The sequence below is a fragment of the Pundamilia nyererei genome, unplaced genomic scaffold, assembly GCF_000239375.1.
Source record: "Pundamilia nyererei isolate P.nyererei 1_Seehausen unplaced genomic scaffold, PunNye1.0 scaffold00070, whole genome shotgun sequence".
Taxonomy (NCBI): Eukaryota; Metazoa; Chordata; class Actinopteri; order Cichliformes; family Cichlidae; genus Pundamilia; species Pundamilia nyererei.
The window spans coordinates 1700061-1714735 of record NW_005187471.1 but is presented as its reverse complement, the minus strand read 5'-3'; the positions used below and the strand labels follow the sequence as shown (position 1 = coordinate 1714735).

The 14675-nt window shown below is 38.2% G+C and overlaps 1 protein-coding gene and 1 non-coding gene across 4 annotated transcripts in view; both read right to left on the bottom strand.

Annotated features, from left to right (window-relative positions):
• Positions 1–1658: 1658 nt before the first annotated feature.
• On the bottom strand, positions 1659–1731 carry trnaa-agc (transfer RNA alanine (anticodon AGC)). The gene has a single exon. It is a non-coding gene; the product is annotated as a tRNA-Ala (tRNA).
• Positions 1732–2823: 1092 nt separating this feature from the next.
• LOC102198251 (serine/threonine-protein kinase PAK 2-like) overlaps positions 2824–14675 on the bottom strand; it is a 15517-nt gene continuing 3665 nt past the window's right edge. Inside the window, exons 1-15 of one of the 3 annotated variants that reach the window (XM_013911737.1) lie at positions 14429–14599; positions 10549–10736; positions 10317–10423; positions 8664–8811; positions 8552–8568; positions 8343–8453; positions 8045–8165; positions 7877–7940; positions 7702–7750; positions 6644–6756; positions 6432–6549; positions 6241–6340; positions 5930–6126; positions 4797–4934; positions 2824–4639 (exon numbers count right to left, since the gene is read on the bottom strand). In XM_013911737.1, coding sequence (XP_013767191.1) covers positions 4553–4639; positions 4797–4934; positions 5930–6126; positions 6241–6340; positions 6432–6549; positions 6644–6756; positions 7702–7750; positions 7877–7940; positions 8045–8165; positions 8343–8453; positions 8552–8568; positions 8664–8811; positions 10317–10423; positions 10549–10720 — 1542 coding nt within the window. In that variant the 5' untranslated portion in view covers positions 10721–10736; positions 14429–14599 and the 3' untranslated portion in view covers positions 2824–4552. Of the gene's footprint in view, positions 4640–4796; positions 4935–5929; positions 6127–6240; positions 6341–6431; positions 6550–6643; positions 6757–7701; positions 7751–7876; positions 7941–8044; positions 8166–8342; positions 8454–8551; positions 8569–8663; positions 8812–10316; positions 10424–10548; positions 10737–10991; positions 11115–14428; positions 14600–14675 lie in introns of those variants that run through there. The other 2 variants (XM_013911735.1, XM_013911736.1) reach the window with 2 other exon arrangements.

Sequence of the window (14675 nt, the reverse complement as noted above, 5' to 3'; positions counted from 1 at the left end):
AAGATTTAGTGTATACACCTGGTTTTGCTTTTAGTTGTTTTTCTGGTTTGTGTACTATTTGTAGTTTCTAGTCTTGGCCTTGTCTTCATTTTGTTTGGTGTTCTCTTTCTGTCTCCCCAGTCAGTCTTGTTTCCATGTCTGTTTCTCTGTGGTTATCGTACTTCCTGTTTTATTTTGAAAATATTTCACCTTGTGTTCAGTGTGCTCAGTTCCACTTCCCCTGTCATGTTAGTCTGTATTAGTTCCAGTGTGTTTCCTCCTGTTTCCCATCCTCTCGTTATCCTGTGTGTATTTAAGTCGTCTGTCTTCATCTGCTTGTTGTTGTGTTGTCTCTTTTCCTGTGTCTTTTCTTGTGTGCTGTGTTTCCCTTGTAATCTAGTTGTTATCTCTTAATTTCTTTGTTCCCAATTCCTAGTAGTTCCCCTTTTGCTATTGGGTCCTACCTCCACCTGTCACACAGTAATACAATGACATTTGACATATTATAAAGTTTTGATTGCAAGCATATATACTATATATCATCCCCTTTTGCAAAAATTATTCTCATACCATATAATCTAACCCATTACTGTGGTGTGGTGGTGTAAAAATATCATTGTTTCACAATGACGGTTATATTTGCTGAAATGATTACCATTAGTTTTAGTGTTGTGAATGTTGCTGCCCCGAGGCAAGACTGTCACATTTGTTCTGATTTATTGTAATATGAAAAGCTTGTTAAAGTGTGCAGTAATTTGTGTAGTTACGAAACAACAATAAACATTTTTATCATCATCTGTCAGCACTTCGTTCCCTGGAGGATTAACTCACCTTTTCAAGAAAACCCTTGAAGTTTCAGCATTTTCTTTCACTGCATATACTGACCTGCATGTGCATGATCCTTTCCAGTCTATAAAATTTTAAAATCTAAAATCTTTATTGTAAAACACTTTAAAAGAGTTTCAAATCTCGCCACAATAGTGTTCCATAGCATGCAATGCGTGTCCAAGGAACTCTAAAATTATCAGTTGAGAGAGGATTCTGTATTATAAAGCTTCTGGCCTGTTTGCATCCATCCTGTAATGTGTGTAAATGCTCATATTTATTAATGGTTTCAATTCTTTCTGCCTTCTATTTCTATTCTTTTACCATATTTAGGGCAAATCTTTAGATCCAGGTCTTTATTTCCATTTTTCTTTCAGAATAAGAATCGGCACTTTACTCACGTTTCACTTAACAGAACAGACAATCAATACCAAATCAATACCAACAATAACAAAATCTCACAGATAATAAAAATACATAAAGCATATTTGTATTTCTTTGTATATAATCTAATTAATTAAACTACTTTGGCCATGTTGGTCCTCCATTTGACGTGTTCGTTCCTTATAATAAAAAAAATACACAAACCGACCTGAACACGTGGCTCTAAATACACGCTCATTTTAAACTAAATGAATATAGACAGAGGAGAGATCAATCGTTTATGAGTCTATGCTGCCATCTGCTGGTTTTTTGTGGAATTAACAGTAACAGTGCTTTACACGTGCGGCTGCTCCGCGTAATTCGCTGATCATTTGACAGAGTTTGTTAAGAGGTCATCGGTTACTTATAGTTAATGTATGAATGAAAATGAAAGAACAAATATTCAATAACAAAAAAATAAAATTAAATATTGGAGGATGCGGGCATCGATCCCGCTACCTCTCGCATGCTAAGCGAGCGCTCTACCATTTGAGCTAATCCCCCTGGCTGTAAGAAGCCTCCCGTCACTTTCTTTTATCATTGCATCCACAACCTCGTCAGCTTCCTGTTTTGAATCATCGGGTGAATAACTCTTTATACAACACGTGAACGTTAATAAACAACAAAAGATAACTTCTGCAGAACTTCCTCACTACTCTTTTTATTATCTTACTTAAGTTTTCTGCATACCATCCTTTTTGGTCGTTTTTTCGTAGTCAAGACAAAAAATGCCAACAGTCACTTCAACTTTAGTTACATCTATGATTCATATTAACCGAGACACAAATCTTTAAGGCTCACCTTTATTATAATTTCTGCCGAAATTACACACGTTTTTACCGCATCAAGGATATGTTACAAGCAACGTTTCATTGTTTCCAGTCGTTGTCTAAACTTGAACTATGAAAAATGAGGTAGTAGAAGCCAATCGCAGCTGTTATTCCAGTCACGCTAAAACAAACACTTTTTTCCCATTTTATTTCTAAATGATGCCTAACACAGGTCTGAGCATCTCAGGGTTCTCAATACATTATATGATTTTGAGGTAATATTTTATAATACGGCCATAATTTCTAATACTACAAGAAATTATATTTTCTAATACTATTATAAATTATATTTTCTAAATGAATACTTATATAGCAATTATATTTACCTACACATACTAAGTTAACTACACTAGAATAAGAGGGTAACAAATCAGGTTTTTACAGGAGATTTTCAAAACGACATTGTTGGTCAGAAACAAAGAAATCATTGTAATGTAAGTAAATTTAACTATTTTGTAATGAATGAAAGAAGAAGTAGTGCATACATAATTTGAAGTGCTCCTTAAATTTCAAAGGGAAGGAGACTCAAATTACACGCTAAGTACTGCGTAACTTTTTTTTGTAATCGTTGCAGAAAAACTATATTTCCCCATCTGACACTGTAAGCACACTTTAGTTTTGGGCGTGTGAGCTAAATTGTGAAGTGGCTTAACCTTGTTTAACATCCAGTCATTTTACAGGAAAGGAGACATGCCTTACACTACTTTTCAAAATTACGTTTGAACAATTTTTGTGAGAAAAAAAAGACTTCATCATCGAGCTTACATAAGCCTGCAATTATTGATGGTATTTATTTTTTCTTGCAAGTTGGTAAGGGAGGACAGTTCTCATCACATGTATTTTGGTAAAATAAAAGGATAATAGAACATCCATCATGCAACATCAACATAATGAATATTAAATAAGGATGTAAAAAGGCAAGATTAATCCACTCTATAATACGGCCCCACCATGAAAAGTACGATGGGGAATCACTGTTTGTCAAATTGCACGCTGCCTAAACTTAATTATTTAACAATTTCTTTGTTTCTTGTAAAATTCTGACTGATTGCCCTCATATTCCAGCCTACCAAGCTATCTGGATCCAACTATAAGTATTTTTAGGTAAATAGAATTATATTGTAATTTCAAATAAAAAACACTAAAATTCCTTTTAATTACAGGTGAAAGACACCTTTAAATCGTGGGCCGTATTATATAGTGTTACTAATTTCTGAGCTCATAATTGCACAGTTAAGGAAACCAATGATGAGTTGATAAACAAGAAAAAAATTCTGGAAAAAAAAAACCCTGAAATGCTCTTCTGTTATGTTAGTTACAAATATAAAACAATGTACATACTAAAAGCTGTTCACAATACAAGACACTACACAAATATACAAAATGTAAAAATTAAAAAAAAAAAAAATCCTCCAGTTTAACGCTGTCAAACAACTGCATACAGCATTTCTGTTGCACTACTACCAACAATAAGGCATCAATTAGAAAAGACAAAGAGAAACAAAGAAAAAATGACGACAAAGATTTCTGAGAAAAAGTGTGGCTGAACTGATAAGCCAAAAAGTATTGGTCATGCAGTAAACAGTGTTCAGATCCATAATCTGTAGGAGATCCTGCAGATATGTTTTCATGGCAAAGCTGTATGCGTAATTTTGTTTTTTGGTGCCTGCAATACCCCTAACTACCAATTTAAGATAATTAAAAAAGCAGACTGCAAACAAAAATATATAACAAAGACCCGACTTTACTGGAATGGGAAGATTTTCATTCAGATACAGTACACTGGCCTTGTTTTTCACTCCATAAAGACTGCATTGTCCCATCCTCGGGCACAGTTTTAGCACACCATGATTTTTAATGTCACATTTAAAAGTTTTGGATCCAGTTAGTCACAACGCACATGTGTAACCACAGCAGAAATAACCACAGAAACCAGCTGCATGGTCACATGGTAGAATGATAAACAAGACCATGTTGTGCTCCTGTCATAACACTGAGATCTAAAGAGAAGAAAATAATTTAAACGTGAAGCTCCTGGCATTTATTTTTCCATTTTAATTAGGATATGTCACTTTACTGACACAGTGTTCACAAATAAAAAGATCAACGTAAAGATAGCAATTTTATTAATTAAGCGTAAGGTTCACCTCTGTTCTGTTCTGGGCTTTTTAGTAGAACAAGTCGTAAACCAAGATTCTTTACGAATATGGCCCTCGGTGTCTAAATTAACAATGATAATGCATTGGTTATGCACAGATAACCAGTTTCAACATCACATACATACAAACACAAAACAAATGGATAACATATTATGGCTATATGCAGCTTTAGAACAAGGCACAAAGGTAAGATAAATATCTGTGTGGAAACACGGGGAAGAGTGGAGCAGCATTTTATGCCCTTTTGGAAAAAATCATTAACACTAACACACTGCAGATAGTCGTCATATGTGGACCAGCAGGAGATGCTGGCTTGGAGTCTTTGCAGGCCAGGATTTAGCGATTGCTCCTGATGGCTTCCTTGGCTGCCAGGATGAGCGGGGTGAGGCTGGATAGAGGCTTCGCCACCTTCAGGAATGGATGCTGAATGGAAAAAAGTGGATATGTGAAATTTTATAAGTTAGGGGGTGAACTTAGATAACAGTGTACATAATTCACTGAGATGCATAAGAAAAAAAAAATCTAGATTCAACATTTAAAGACATCTTGAATTTCGGTCGAATGAATAGGTCTTTTCTACCTGCAGCAGCTGTCTGCCAGACCCTCGTTTCTCCACGTCCATCTCCAGACAAAGGTTAAGGAAAGATCTGAACACAGGAGACAGCTTCTCTGGGTTCTGTAGCTCAGGGGTCCCATTGGTGGCGATTAAATACAATGCCTAAAACCAGGATAATGGCAAAGTAAGAAGTGTAGGGCAAAATATTTTTAAGCACTAGTCTTTAAACACAAATGTAATTTCTTATAAATTGGATTGGGACAGTCAAAACACCAGATTTTTACCTTCACGGTTATTGTGATAAATTTCACATTATTGAGGTTTTTTTAAAGCAATAATGCTATCAGTTCAGTTATTTCCTATCTTTGCTTACTGTGTGTAATCTTTTGTGGAAAATCAGTAAAAACTGCCATAACTGCACAGAGCTGGATTGGATAGAAGCCACACTCCAGTCATTACAGCCCTGCTATGAGCTCTGTAAGCCTTTCATATTTGACCAAAACTGCAACAATAACATGCTTGCGCTGACACATGCTTAGTGATAAGAAGGTGTAATGTTCCCCATGTTCATCATCTTACTTTAGGAAAGATTTTCCCATAAATTACTGTGCAAACAAAGAGAATCATCAACCTCAAGGTGGTGCTATAGGAAAAGTCAGAATTCTTCATTAAGGAATTGTTTTAAAAAAAATTTTCCTGTCCATCTAGTAGATGCTGTCATATTTTTAGGTTTAAGTGAAGTGAAAAAGCGAACATCTATCCAAAAATAGAGGATCGCAAATGTCACCAGGGTTCAGCGTCTCAGCCACGAGGTTATACTGTAATGGTTTTCCATTCGGTAGTTGCTGAGGTATTTTAGCCTGGATCAACACGGTTGACGTACTGACCAGCAGAATGTGCACATTTCCATCCACAGAGCTGTGACACATGTTCTATTTCCAACATCTTAAATGTCAGGATTTTCTCCTTTTTCTGCATTATTTCATTCTGAAAAAAATAGACTAACATTTCCTTTTTTATGATTTTCAAGATAAAACTTTAACAAAAAACTTGCAGCTTAAATCTCAGGTTCGCATATTGAACCCGTAGTGGAGGTATTAGTGTAGGTAACTGTACAAACATCACAACAGGCATTGCTGCTCCTAACACACACTCACCCTGAGAGGATTTTCATTTAGGTATGGAGGCTCTCCCTCCACCATCTCTATGGCCATAATCCCCAGAGACCAAATATCCACTTTGGGTCCATAGGCTTTCCGGGTTACTACCTCTGGAGCCATCCAGTAGGGTGTACCCACCATGGTGCTGCGCTTGCTCTGCTCTGGGGTAATCTGAGCACAGAAACCGAAGTCAGCTGCAAAGAGAGAGAAAAACAAATTGAGATTAGAAGAAAAAGCAGTGCGTTGTTCTGTTCGAAGTATATTATCAATCCGTGGATGTGTACACATCTGCGTGCGTTCTCACTCACTGAGTTTGACTGATCCGTCCATCCCAAGGAGAACGTTGTCACTCTTGATGTCCCTGTGGATGACCTGGTTTGCATGGAGAAACTCCAGGGCCTGAAGGACCTGAACGTATGTAGGTAGGAAGATTATAATCCACCAAAATTGCAATAGACAAACTGTTTTCATTAGCTCGGCTGTCTGAGAAAGATCCTACCTCTCTGCAGACAGCAGCAATCTGAGCTTCATCCATACAGGTCTCTGTCACGACATCGGTTAGCGACCCGCCGGCCAGGTATTCCATTACCACGAAAAGCTCGTCTCCAACAAGGAAACTATAAACACGCACAGACGGTCGGATTTACAGAGCGGTCCACTCACAGCTGGTGTTGTGAGGTGTATTGTATGTTTTTCTGTGCAGCATGTTACCTGTCTACGAAGTTGACAATGTTGGGGTTCTTCAGCTCCTTCATGACCAGGATCTCATTGATAATTAGCTCCTTCTTTGGCTGCTTCTGCAAGTTGATTTGTTTGATGGCAACCTGCAGAAGACAAGATATTGTAAATTTGCTTCAAAACACACACAAAACCTATCTGAGCAATCACAAGGTGCAACTAATTTTTTCCTGAATTTGGACAGTCAAATCTAGGAGATGTAAAATTGTAAAGACAAAAGAAAAAATAAACTGCTTTGTCAGCCATAACTGCAATATGAAAAATGTATATTCTTCTGATAAGGACTAAATGCTGGGGTTTGAAGTCTTGGTACAGACCCGGTAGTGTACTTGTACTATTAAAACACAGATTAAACAAATTTCATTAGCGATGGCTCATTTTTATCAAATCTCTCAGCTAGCAATGAGTGCGACAGCCAGCACGCCCAAGACTCGGCAGCATAAACCGCTGTAGGCAAGGACAAGATTAAAAGTATGATAAGCTTTCTGGTTTCCAGCTGTAGTCTGAGATTGATTGATTAATCACAAGATTCACAAGTTGCAAATGTTATTTGCAACTTTTTACATCAGAAATCTCTATAAGCTAATTCAGCAGAATGCCAGAATCATGAAATTCGATATCAAAATTAAACAAACTAAGTTTAATACAGTCAGTGAAGTACCACGTGTGGTTTTTGTGATAAGGCATATCAAAGTGTGTGCTGTGAAAAAAAGCATTTTTTTCCACTGTGATCTCCTAATATCTTCTTGGGAAAAAACCTACAGGGTGACGGAAACAAAACAGCAATATTGCAACATAGTTTAGTGCTTCTAACATATTAAAACCACTGAAACTAAAGAGAGTATGTGCTGCGATTGTGTTTCTCTCACCTCAAGTAACTTTATGAACTAAAAAAACCCCACCAGAACGTGTTTCATAATATATTAATAACTTGTAAATAAATAATTAAATAAATAAATCCCAATCCAACTTCATTCTGAAAACTGAGGTAAATGTGAGGTAGACATTTTGGTAGTGGCTCCAACACTTACCTCTTGCCCTGTGGCAACATCGATGGCTGTGTAAACTGTGCCAGACGCTCTAGAAGTGAAAATTTCAACAATTACTGTACATAATTTATTCTACTAAACTTGTCATTTTGAACCAGCAACTTGCTACACATTCTCACATTTTTCAGTATACACAGTGGCCAGAATTAAAACTCACCCCTGACCGATCTTGTCATAGCGAGTGTATTTCTTCTTAGGATCTCCAATGCTCACAATCGTTCCTGAGAATCAGGAAAAAATAAATAAAGTGAATAGTGCTTCACCAGAGCCAAAAATACTGTTGGGCTGTGATTCATGATTTTTAGTGTGTGGGTGCTTTGCATACTTAGTTTTTCCATGATTTCATCATCAGTCATCTTTCTTGGCGTATTGTTCTGCTTGTCAGCTGCCTTAGAGGTGGCATTTCCAACTGGAGCTGGGATTGGTTCAACTGTCTTCGTGTACATCTGACACACACACAAAAAAATAAATAAATAAAACAAACAAAAAAAACCCCCATGAGTCCTGAATAAATACTAAACTTCGACTGAACCTGCTAGCAATTTTGACTATTAAATTCTTACAATATATTTATTTTAATTTACTGTCTAATTTTAGTTGTGAAAACAAAACATCAAACTCACTGATTTCGTGTGTTCTGGCCGTGGTGCCACGATTGGTGGCGGCGAATCAACTTCATCGTCGTCGTCGTCATCCTTGCCTGATGGGGAGGTTGCAGTACCCTGCTTGCCTGGCTGCAACAATAAACGCATAAATAGCACTTTAGTCTGAATTTGCTGATGCAAATAAAGGCAGTGAATAAAAGTAGGAAAAAATATATGGAGCTACTCACCGACTGTGATCCTTTGTCTGAAAGAGACAAAATAATTCAAAGTTTAAGAACAGAAAAGTGAGCCTGCACCAAACCGTGCTTTTATTTATCTGCTGAGAAAAAGAAAACTAACCCGCGCCAGAAAAACTGAGGTATTTCTGTTTTCCACTGGTGGAGTCGAAGAACTTGAGAACATCAAGGACGGCCTGAGGATTTTGTTTCTGTTCTGATTTACTGATGTTGGAAGTTTGAAGGAGACGGGCCCACTGCTCTGGCATGCCCTGCACAAAGAGACCCACAGATACAATTTTTTACAGTGAAGAGTATTTCATGCAGCTGGACATCCATTCCTTTTTAGCCAGTAGTTCCTTTCTCTCACTCTTACTTCCTTTAGCTTATGTCAATAATCTCTTTTTGAATAAAACAAGAACAAAAAAAAAAAAAAGTCACCCGTCTTCTGACTTCCAGTTTTCAAGGGTTAAAGAATATAATACTTATGCTGACTCCACACAGAGGAGGGCATGAAATATTGCACGCCTGACCAAGAAATCTTACAGCAGCACAACAGGAAATTCCTGGGACTTTCCATGGCTCGTCACAGTGGAATCACTGGATTAACTTCTCTGGAAGCTCGGCTCCAGCTCTAGTTACACATGAGTGCACCAACCACCAAAAAACATCTAGAACATTTCTGAGTGAAGTTCCATGTGCAGGGGTCTTACAGTCACAAATGCATGCTACAAATTCGTCTTCTTTTTTTTTTAAATCTCAGACAGCTGCAGCGATCTCATCTTGTCCCAGCAAGCACTGCAGCTGACAATCTCACAAGTTATCTTATTTACAGCAAGTATTTCCTAAGTGGAGATTTACATGGTAAACAAAGCTAGTCCAAATAAACCAGATCTTACAGAGATTAACAGTAATAACTTTTGCATACCACACTGAACTAACTGACAAATCTGAAGTTAGATTGCTGACATACCTAACCTATAATGGACTGCAAGTAAAAGATGTAATGCGATAATTGCATCTTTTACACAGCGACAGTAACTTTTAACTGCTTGCCAATTATAGTATAAATCAGAAATCACTCCAATTATTAGATACTGAACCTGTAATTAATATGCTATAATATGATTAATAACTAAAATGTTTACCTTAACAAAATGAATCAGGTAATTTAGTTTCTGCTCATACTACTGACTCTGAATCCACATAAGCACATATTAATAAACCAACTATGTTTAGAAATTATTTACTATTAAAATTTGCCTGTTCAACCTGCTCACGTCAAAATGCCTCTCGATGGAAAATCATAAACTGATAAACAATTAGACCAAATAAATATATGATGTGGCACTGAGGAATATAAAAAGATGACAGCATGCAGACATCTCAGCTGTCTAATTAAGGGCTTTTTGCAGTGCTGGTGAAACTGGCACTGCAAAACCCGTCTCGCTTTGTTAGCCCTGTGACTGACTGCTAAGTGCCAACGATGGACGGATGGATGAAAAAAATTAACAACACGAACGTGTTTATTTTATTTTCATCTCATCATTTAATATTTTATCAATGAATAAGAAAAGTCATATTTTAATCAAGCCTGATGTTTACTCAAACATAAAAGAAGCATTCCCAGACTCTTCCTTAAAGATATGATTACAGTTCATTAATTTAACACTCGATGTACTCTGCAGATACCTTAAGCCAAGGTATCAGTGAGATCAGTGCATGAATTAAAATCTCATTTTGCAAGTGAACACTGGTCATTGTTTAAGGTACTTACCGTGAATTCTCCAGTAACAGCATCAAAACCCACATGGATGGTGTGTTCAAAGTCTGATGGGGAGGAGATTTCAGGTCTGTCCTTATCCCGGTCCTTTTTCTTGCCTGCTGCAGACAAAGGTCAGAGGTCAAAGTGACATTCTTCCATGGCCACTCGTGTGGTCTTTTATTGTGGTACTGTGCAGTATATCAAATGTCTGGGTTTACTTATGTGTGTGTGCTCCACGTCTCACCTTTCTCTCCAAAGATGGAGATGATCTTGTTTCTAGGCTTCTTCTCCTCTGGTGCAGACGGAAGTGGCCGAGAGTTGTGATTGGTCGATTGGGCGTCTTTGACTCCTCCTTGGCTGCTCATCCTGACAGGGGGGGCGGGGGGCTTATCCTCACACACTCCGCTGTCACACATCTACACTCACCTCGACCTGCAGAATCAGGGTCCACAAATTTAACAGACATCCAGAAAAATCCACAAATTTCACAAACATCCAAAAAGCGCAGTGCACACTAAAACTGCGGTCCTCTTCTTCCTGTTTTTTCACATGTCGCAATACTTCTATTGCACGTTAGGCCAAGCTGTTAGAGAGAAATGGTTGCTGCTTCGAATAAAGCTTAGCATACGCCACACACAGAAAAAGAAGTAGCCAAACAATACATTTAGAAAGAAAGAAAAAACTCACACAGACATAACTAATCCATCCATGCTGCAATGTGAGAATCGGCTCTGACTGTTGGAGCGAAGGGAACCAGCCAAATGTGAACAGGAAGCAACGCTGAACGGCAAAGTGACGTGCTGAGTCGGTTACAAATGAATGAGGAAGGAAAGCAGACAGAAAGAGAATAAGAGTGCGCAAATGAGTGTTACGCCAAATGGTATGACAAGTGTATAACAGGGGAAAAGACCAGCCCTAAAAAAAGGGCCTGATCAGGGTAGTAGGGCCTAAAAACAGTGTTCAGACTGAACTTTAGAAGTTTGTTATTCCTTTCCTTATTTAGTTATATACTAGTCAAAAATAAATACATTTTATGTCATGAAATGTGTTGTCAACCTTTGTTTTGGTATGTCATTATAATCTCATAGAGAACCCAAACATATTCTGTTAGTTTGTTGTTTCAGTCAATTGGGTTTTTACTTTTTACCAAACACAAATGAACTCACTTGTGCAATTCAGAACTGGGTCAGTTTAGCACTTTATGTTGTCTTCAGTGCCACTGTGACTGACTCACATTAAAATCTGGTATTGGCATGTCGGCATGCTCAGACCGTTGCTGGTGGAATTCTGACTGGACAAAGCTACTGGGACGAGGTCTTCTAACCTATACTTCTGCCATTCATTCTGGATGACAAGCACATCCAGACACTTCCTGGCTAGCATTTAGTCCTGATATACCTCCTACTGAACACGCTTGAGATATGGCATGATGATATGTTCATTAGGGGCAGCCACGGCCCACGCCCACTGAACAGCTGCAGGTTGCATTCATCCAGTAATGGAGAGAAATTTGAGGAGTCCATGCACAGATAAAAGACAGTTTGGATCACATTCAGAAGAGGCTATACCATATATTTTCCATCATCAATATTTGAATAATATAGTGTCTATATATAAAATCCATATAAAACACAAACATGTTTCTTTTACATGTTGGATGGTCAAATTAACGACTGCCAAAGTCTCAAATGTTCAAGTACCTCCAGTGAGGCAAAAGCTCAGGATTCAGACTGTTCTAAGCACACCGTTTCAGACAGTTTCTGTACTCTTAGATCTGCATGATGTCAATGAAAGCACATGTCCTTATATGGTCATCTCAGACACACAAGTTGTCAGCACAGAAACCTTCTATTTGCAAGAAGCAGCCAATCAGAATAACGTTTAATGCTTCAGACAGAAGATGACCAAGGCTGTATATAATATAGATTAGCATTATTTTTAACTGTGAGTCATGCACTCAGAAAGTTATGTTGTTGAAGAATTCAAGAATATTAGTACTATAGAAAATGGGAGTAAGCAGAGGTACTTGTTAGGGCTGTTACGCTATGACAAAATATATCGGATGACGATATGGAAACATCCGTCGTTTCAAATTATACATTATCGTTTGCTTTGTTGTGTTGCAAAATACACTGTTTATGGCAATATTTTTTCACCAGGGCACAGAGAATACCAGCATAACCATTGAAGAGGAGGCAGAACCAAGTAGCTCCAAACAGAAGGAACAGTGAAAACAAATCAAGGACCTTATTCCTAAACGAGGGGCCACCTCTGTAGCATTGACATGGTTTGGTTATGAAAAGTCTGACACAAACCAGAAAACTCTACTATGCAAATTATGCCGCAAACCAGTCCCCACCAGACTCAAACATGACAAACCTCTTCTACCAGCTACGCAAGAATTACGTGAAAGACTATGGAGAGAGTTTACAGATGAGAAACAAAAAAGAGCCATCAGGTGCTCAAAATAAACCTTAGACTCAAATGTTAGAACAGGCTTTTCCTCGCAGCAGTTTCATGCATCGGTCAAAACACTGGACTCCAGGTACACGACGCCCAGCTGAAAACACTTCACACAAGTTGAGTTGCCTGAGATGCACAGAATTTGGTCATATCGCACAGCCCTAGTACTTGTTTATACATCCATGTTTCAGTTTTCAGGGAACCTCAGAAAAAAATAAACTTTTCTTACACCACCACATCTGAAATGCACTGTTATTAGATACTTTTAAGATCAATATTTTGCATAAAAGACCATCTCTTTAGAAATAGTGTGCAATAACAAACAAACAGGGACTAGAAATTGATGTAAGAAACTTTGTTTTGCTTCTTTATTGGCATGTACAGCATGATCATTAATCATTAAGCATCTCTTAATCTGTGACATGAATAAAGTCCCAAACTATATAAAGCAACAACCAATGTCCATATTTAACATGTGGCAAGTGCAAATTGCAGCTGTATTTTCTGTCCACCCCCCAAGTACATCTGACACATTGGTGCATTCATGCGTGTACCTAAATAGTCTTTTCACTCACCCACACATGCACAGACACATGTATATCATGAGGAGGCACTCCTAACCATCTAACCATAAAGAAGTGGCAAAAAACTAGCCAATCCAAGGCACAGTAGTAGCCGGCAAGAAAAATGTTTGCTCGGAGAATCACAAAAGGTCATTTCAAACGCTGGCTACAAGAGTAAAAAGTTTCTTAGTCATCTCTGAATTGTATTAACAACATAAAATTTTCTTATATATTAAGATATTTATCGTAGGGCCAATCTTCTAAGGTACGTATGCTCAAAATAGTCAATTATTTTGGTCCCAATTTAAACACTACCACTTCTTACTTCCCCATAGGTACACATACTTGGGTTTATCCTAATATGGTGAAAACTGAGATTGCAGACAGACACGCGCAAACACAGAAACCCTGAACCTCAAAAGCACCTTTTAGGCTCTTGCAAAGCAAGAAGTTCGATCGGCTCTGAGCTGCTGCTTGCATTCTTGATGACATCACAGACAGGAAATAGGAAGCAAACAGAGGTTTCCTCACTTCCTGCGTCTGACCACAGATGACACAGCTCGTACTAAAACAATATAACAAACGTGGCTCAGCTAGGTATACCTATGACCTCTTCTTTACACAGAAACCCTCCCCCTTGCCATAGAAGCTCTGCAGACTTGACTCGGTTGTAAAGTAAAATCAAAACACAGAAACTAAATCACTGGATTTCAACACTGATCCATTTCCATGATACATTAATCAGAGCCTTTGTGGGTATAAGAAAAAATCCACACATGCAAATTAGTTCTATGTAACAGCCAAGCCCTCAGGCCCCAACATGGATACAGGCTAACATTTAACTGTCAAGGCTAAATACTTCCCTTTCTGCATAATGTCTGAATCACTGTACTGTAGGTGAGAGGCTTTCTCCTCTTCAGAGTGACTCAATGGATGGCTGTGTGTTAACTCTAGTTGGTTTTCACACTTTAGGTCAAGCTTTCTATTGTGGCAAGAGTAACATCAGCAACAAAGTCCACAAAAGTCCACGCACTCAAAATGAGGCACCCTCCTTATGCTCTTTAAGCCCTGAAATCTCTTTAAGCTGTGAGCACTAACCTGTTTTGTGCTTCTTCTGCCCCTCAGAGAAGACCAGGTAAACAATAAAAACTGCTGTACTCCTAGTGGATCTGTGCACCTCTTTCTCTGGTGCTCATTTATCTACTTAGCTCTCGCCCTTTTCCTTATACCCCTCTCTCTATCTTTTCACCCTCACAGGGCAGGTCTTAGCAGGCTGCCTCATTCCTCAGTTATCCTAAAGTGGACAAGTGTATTCTTGCCCAAGCGGGAAAAACTAGACTCCATC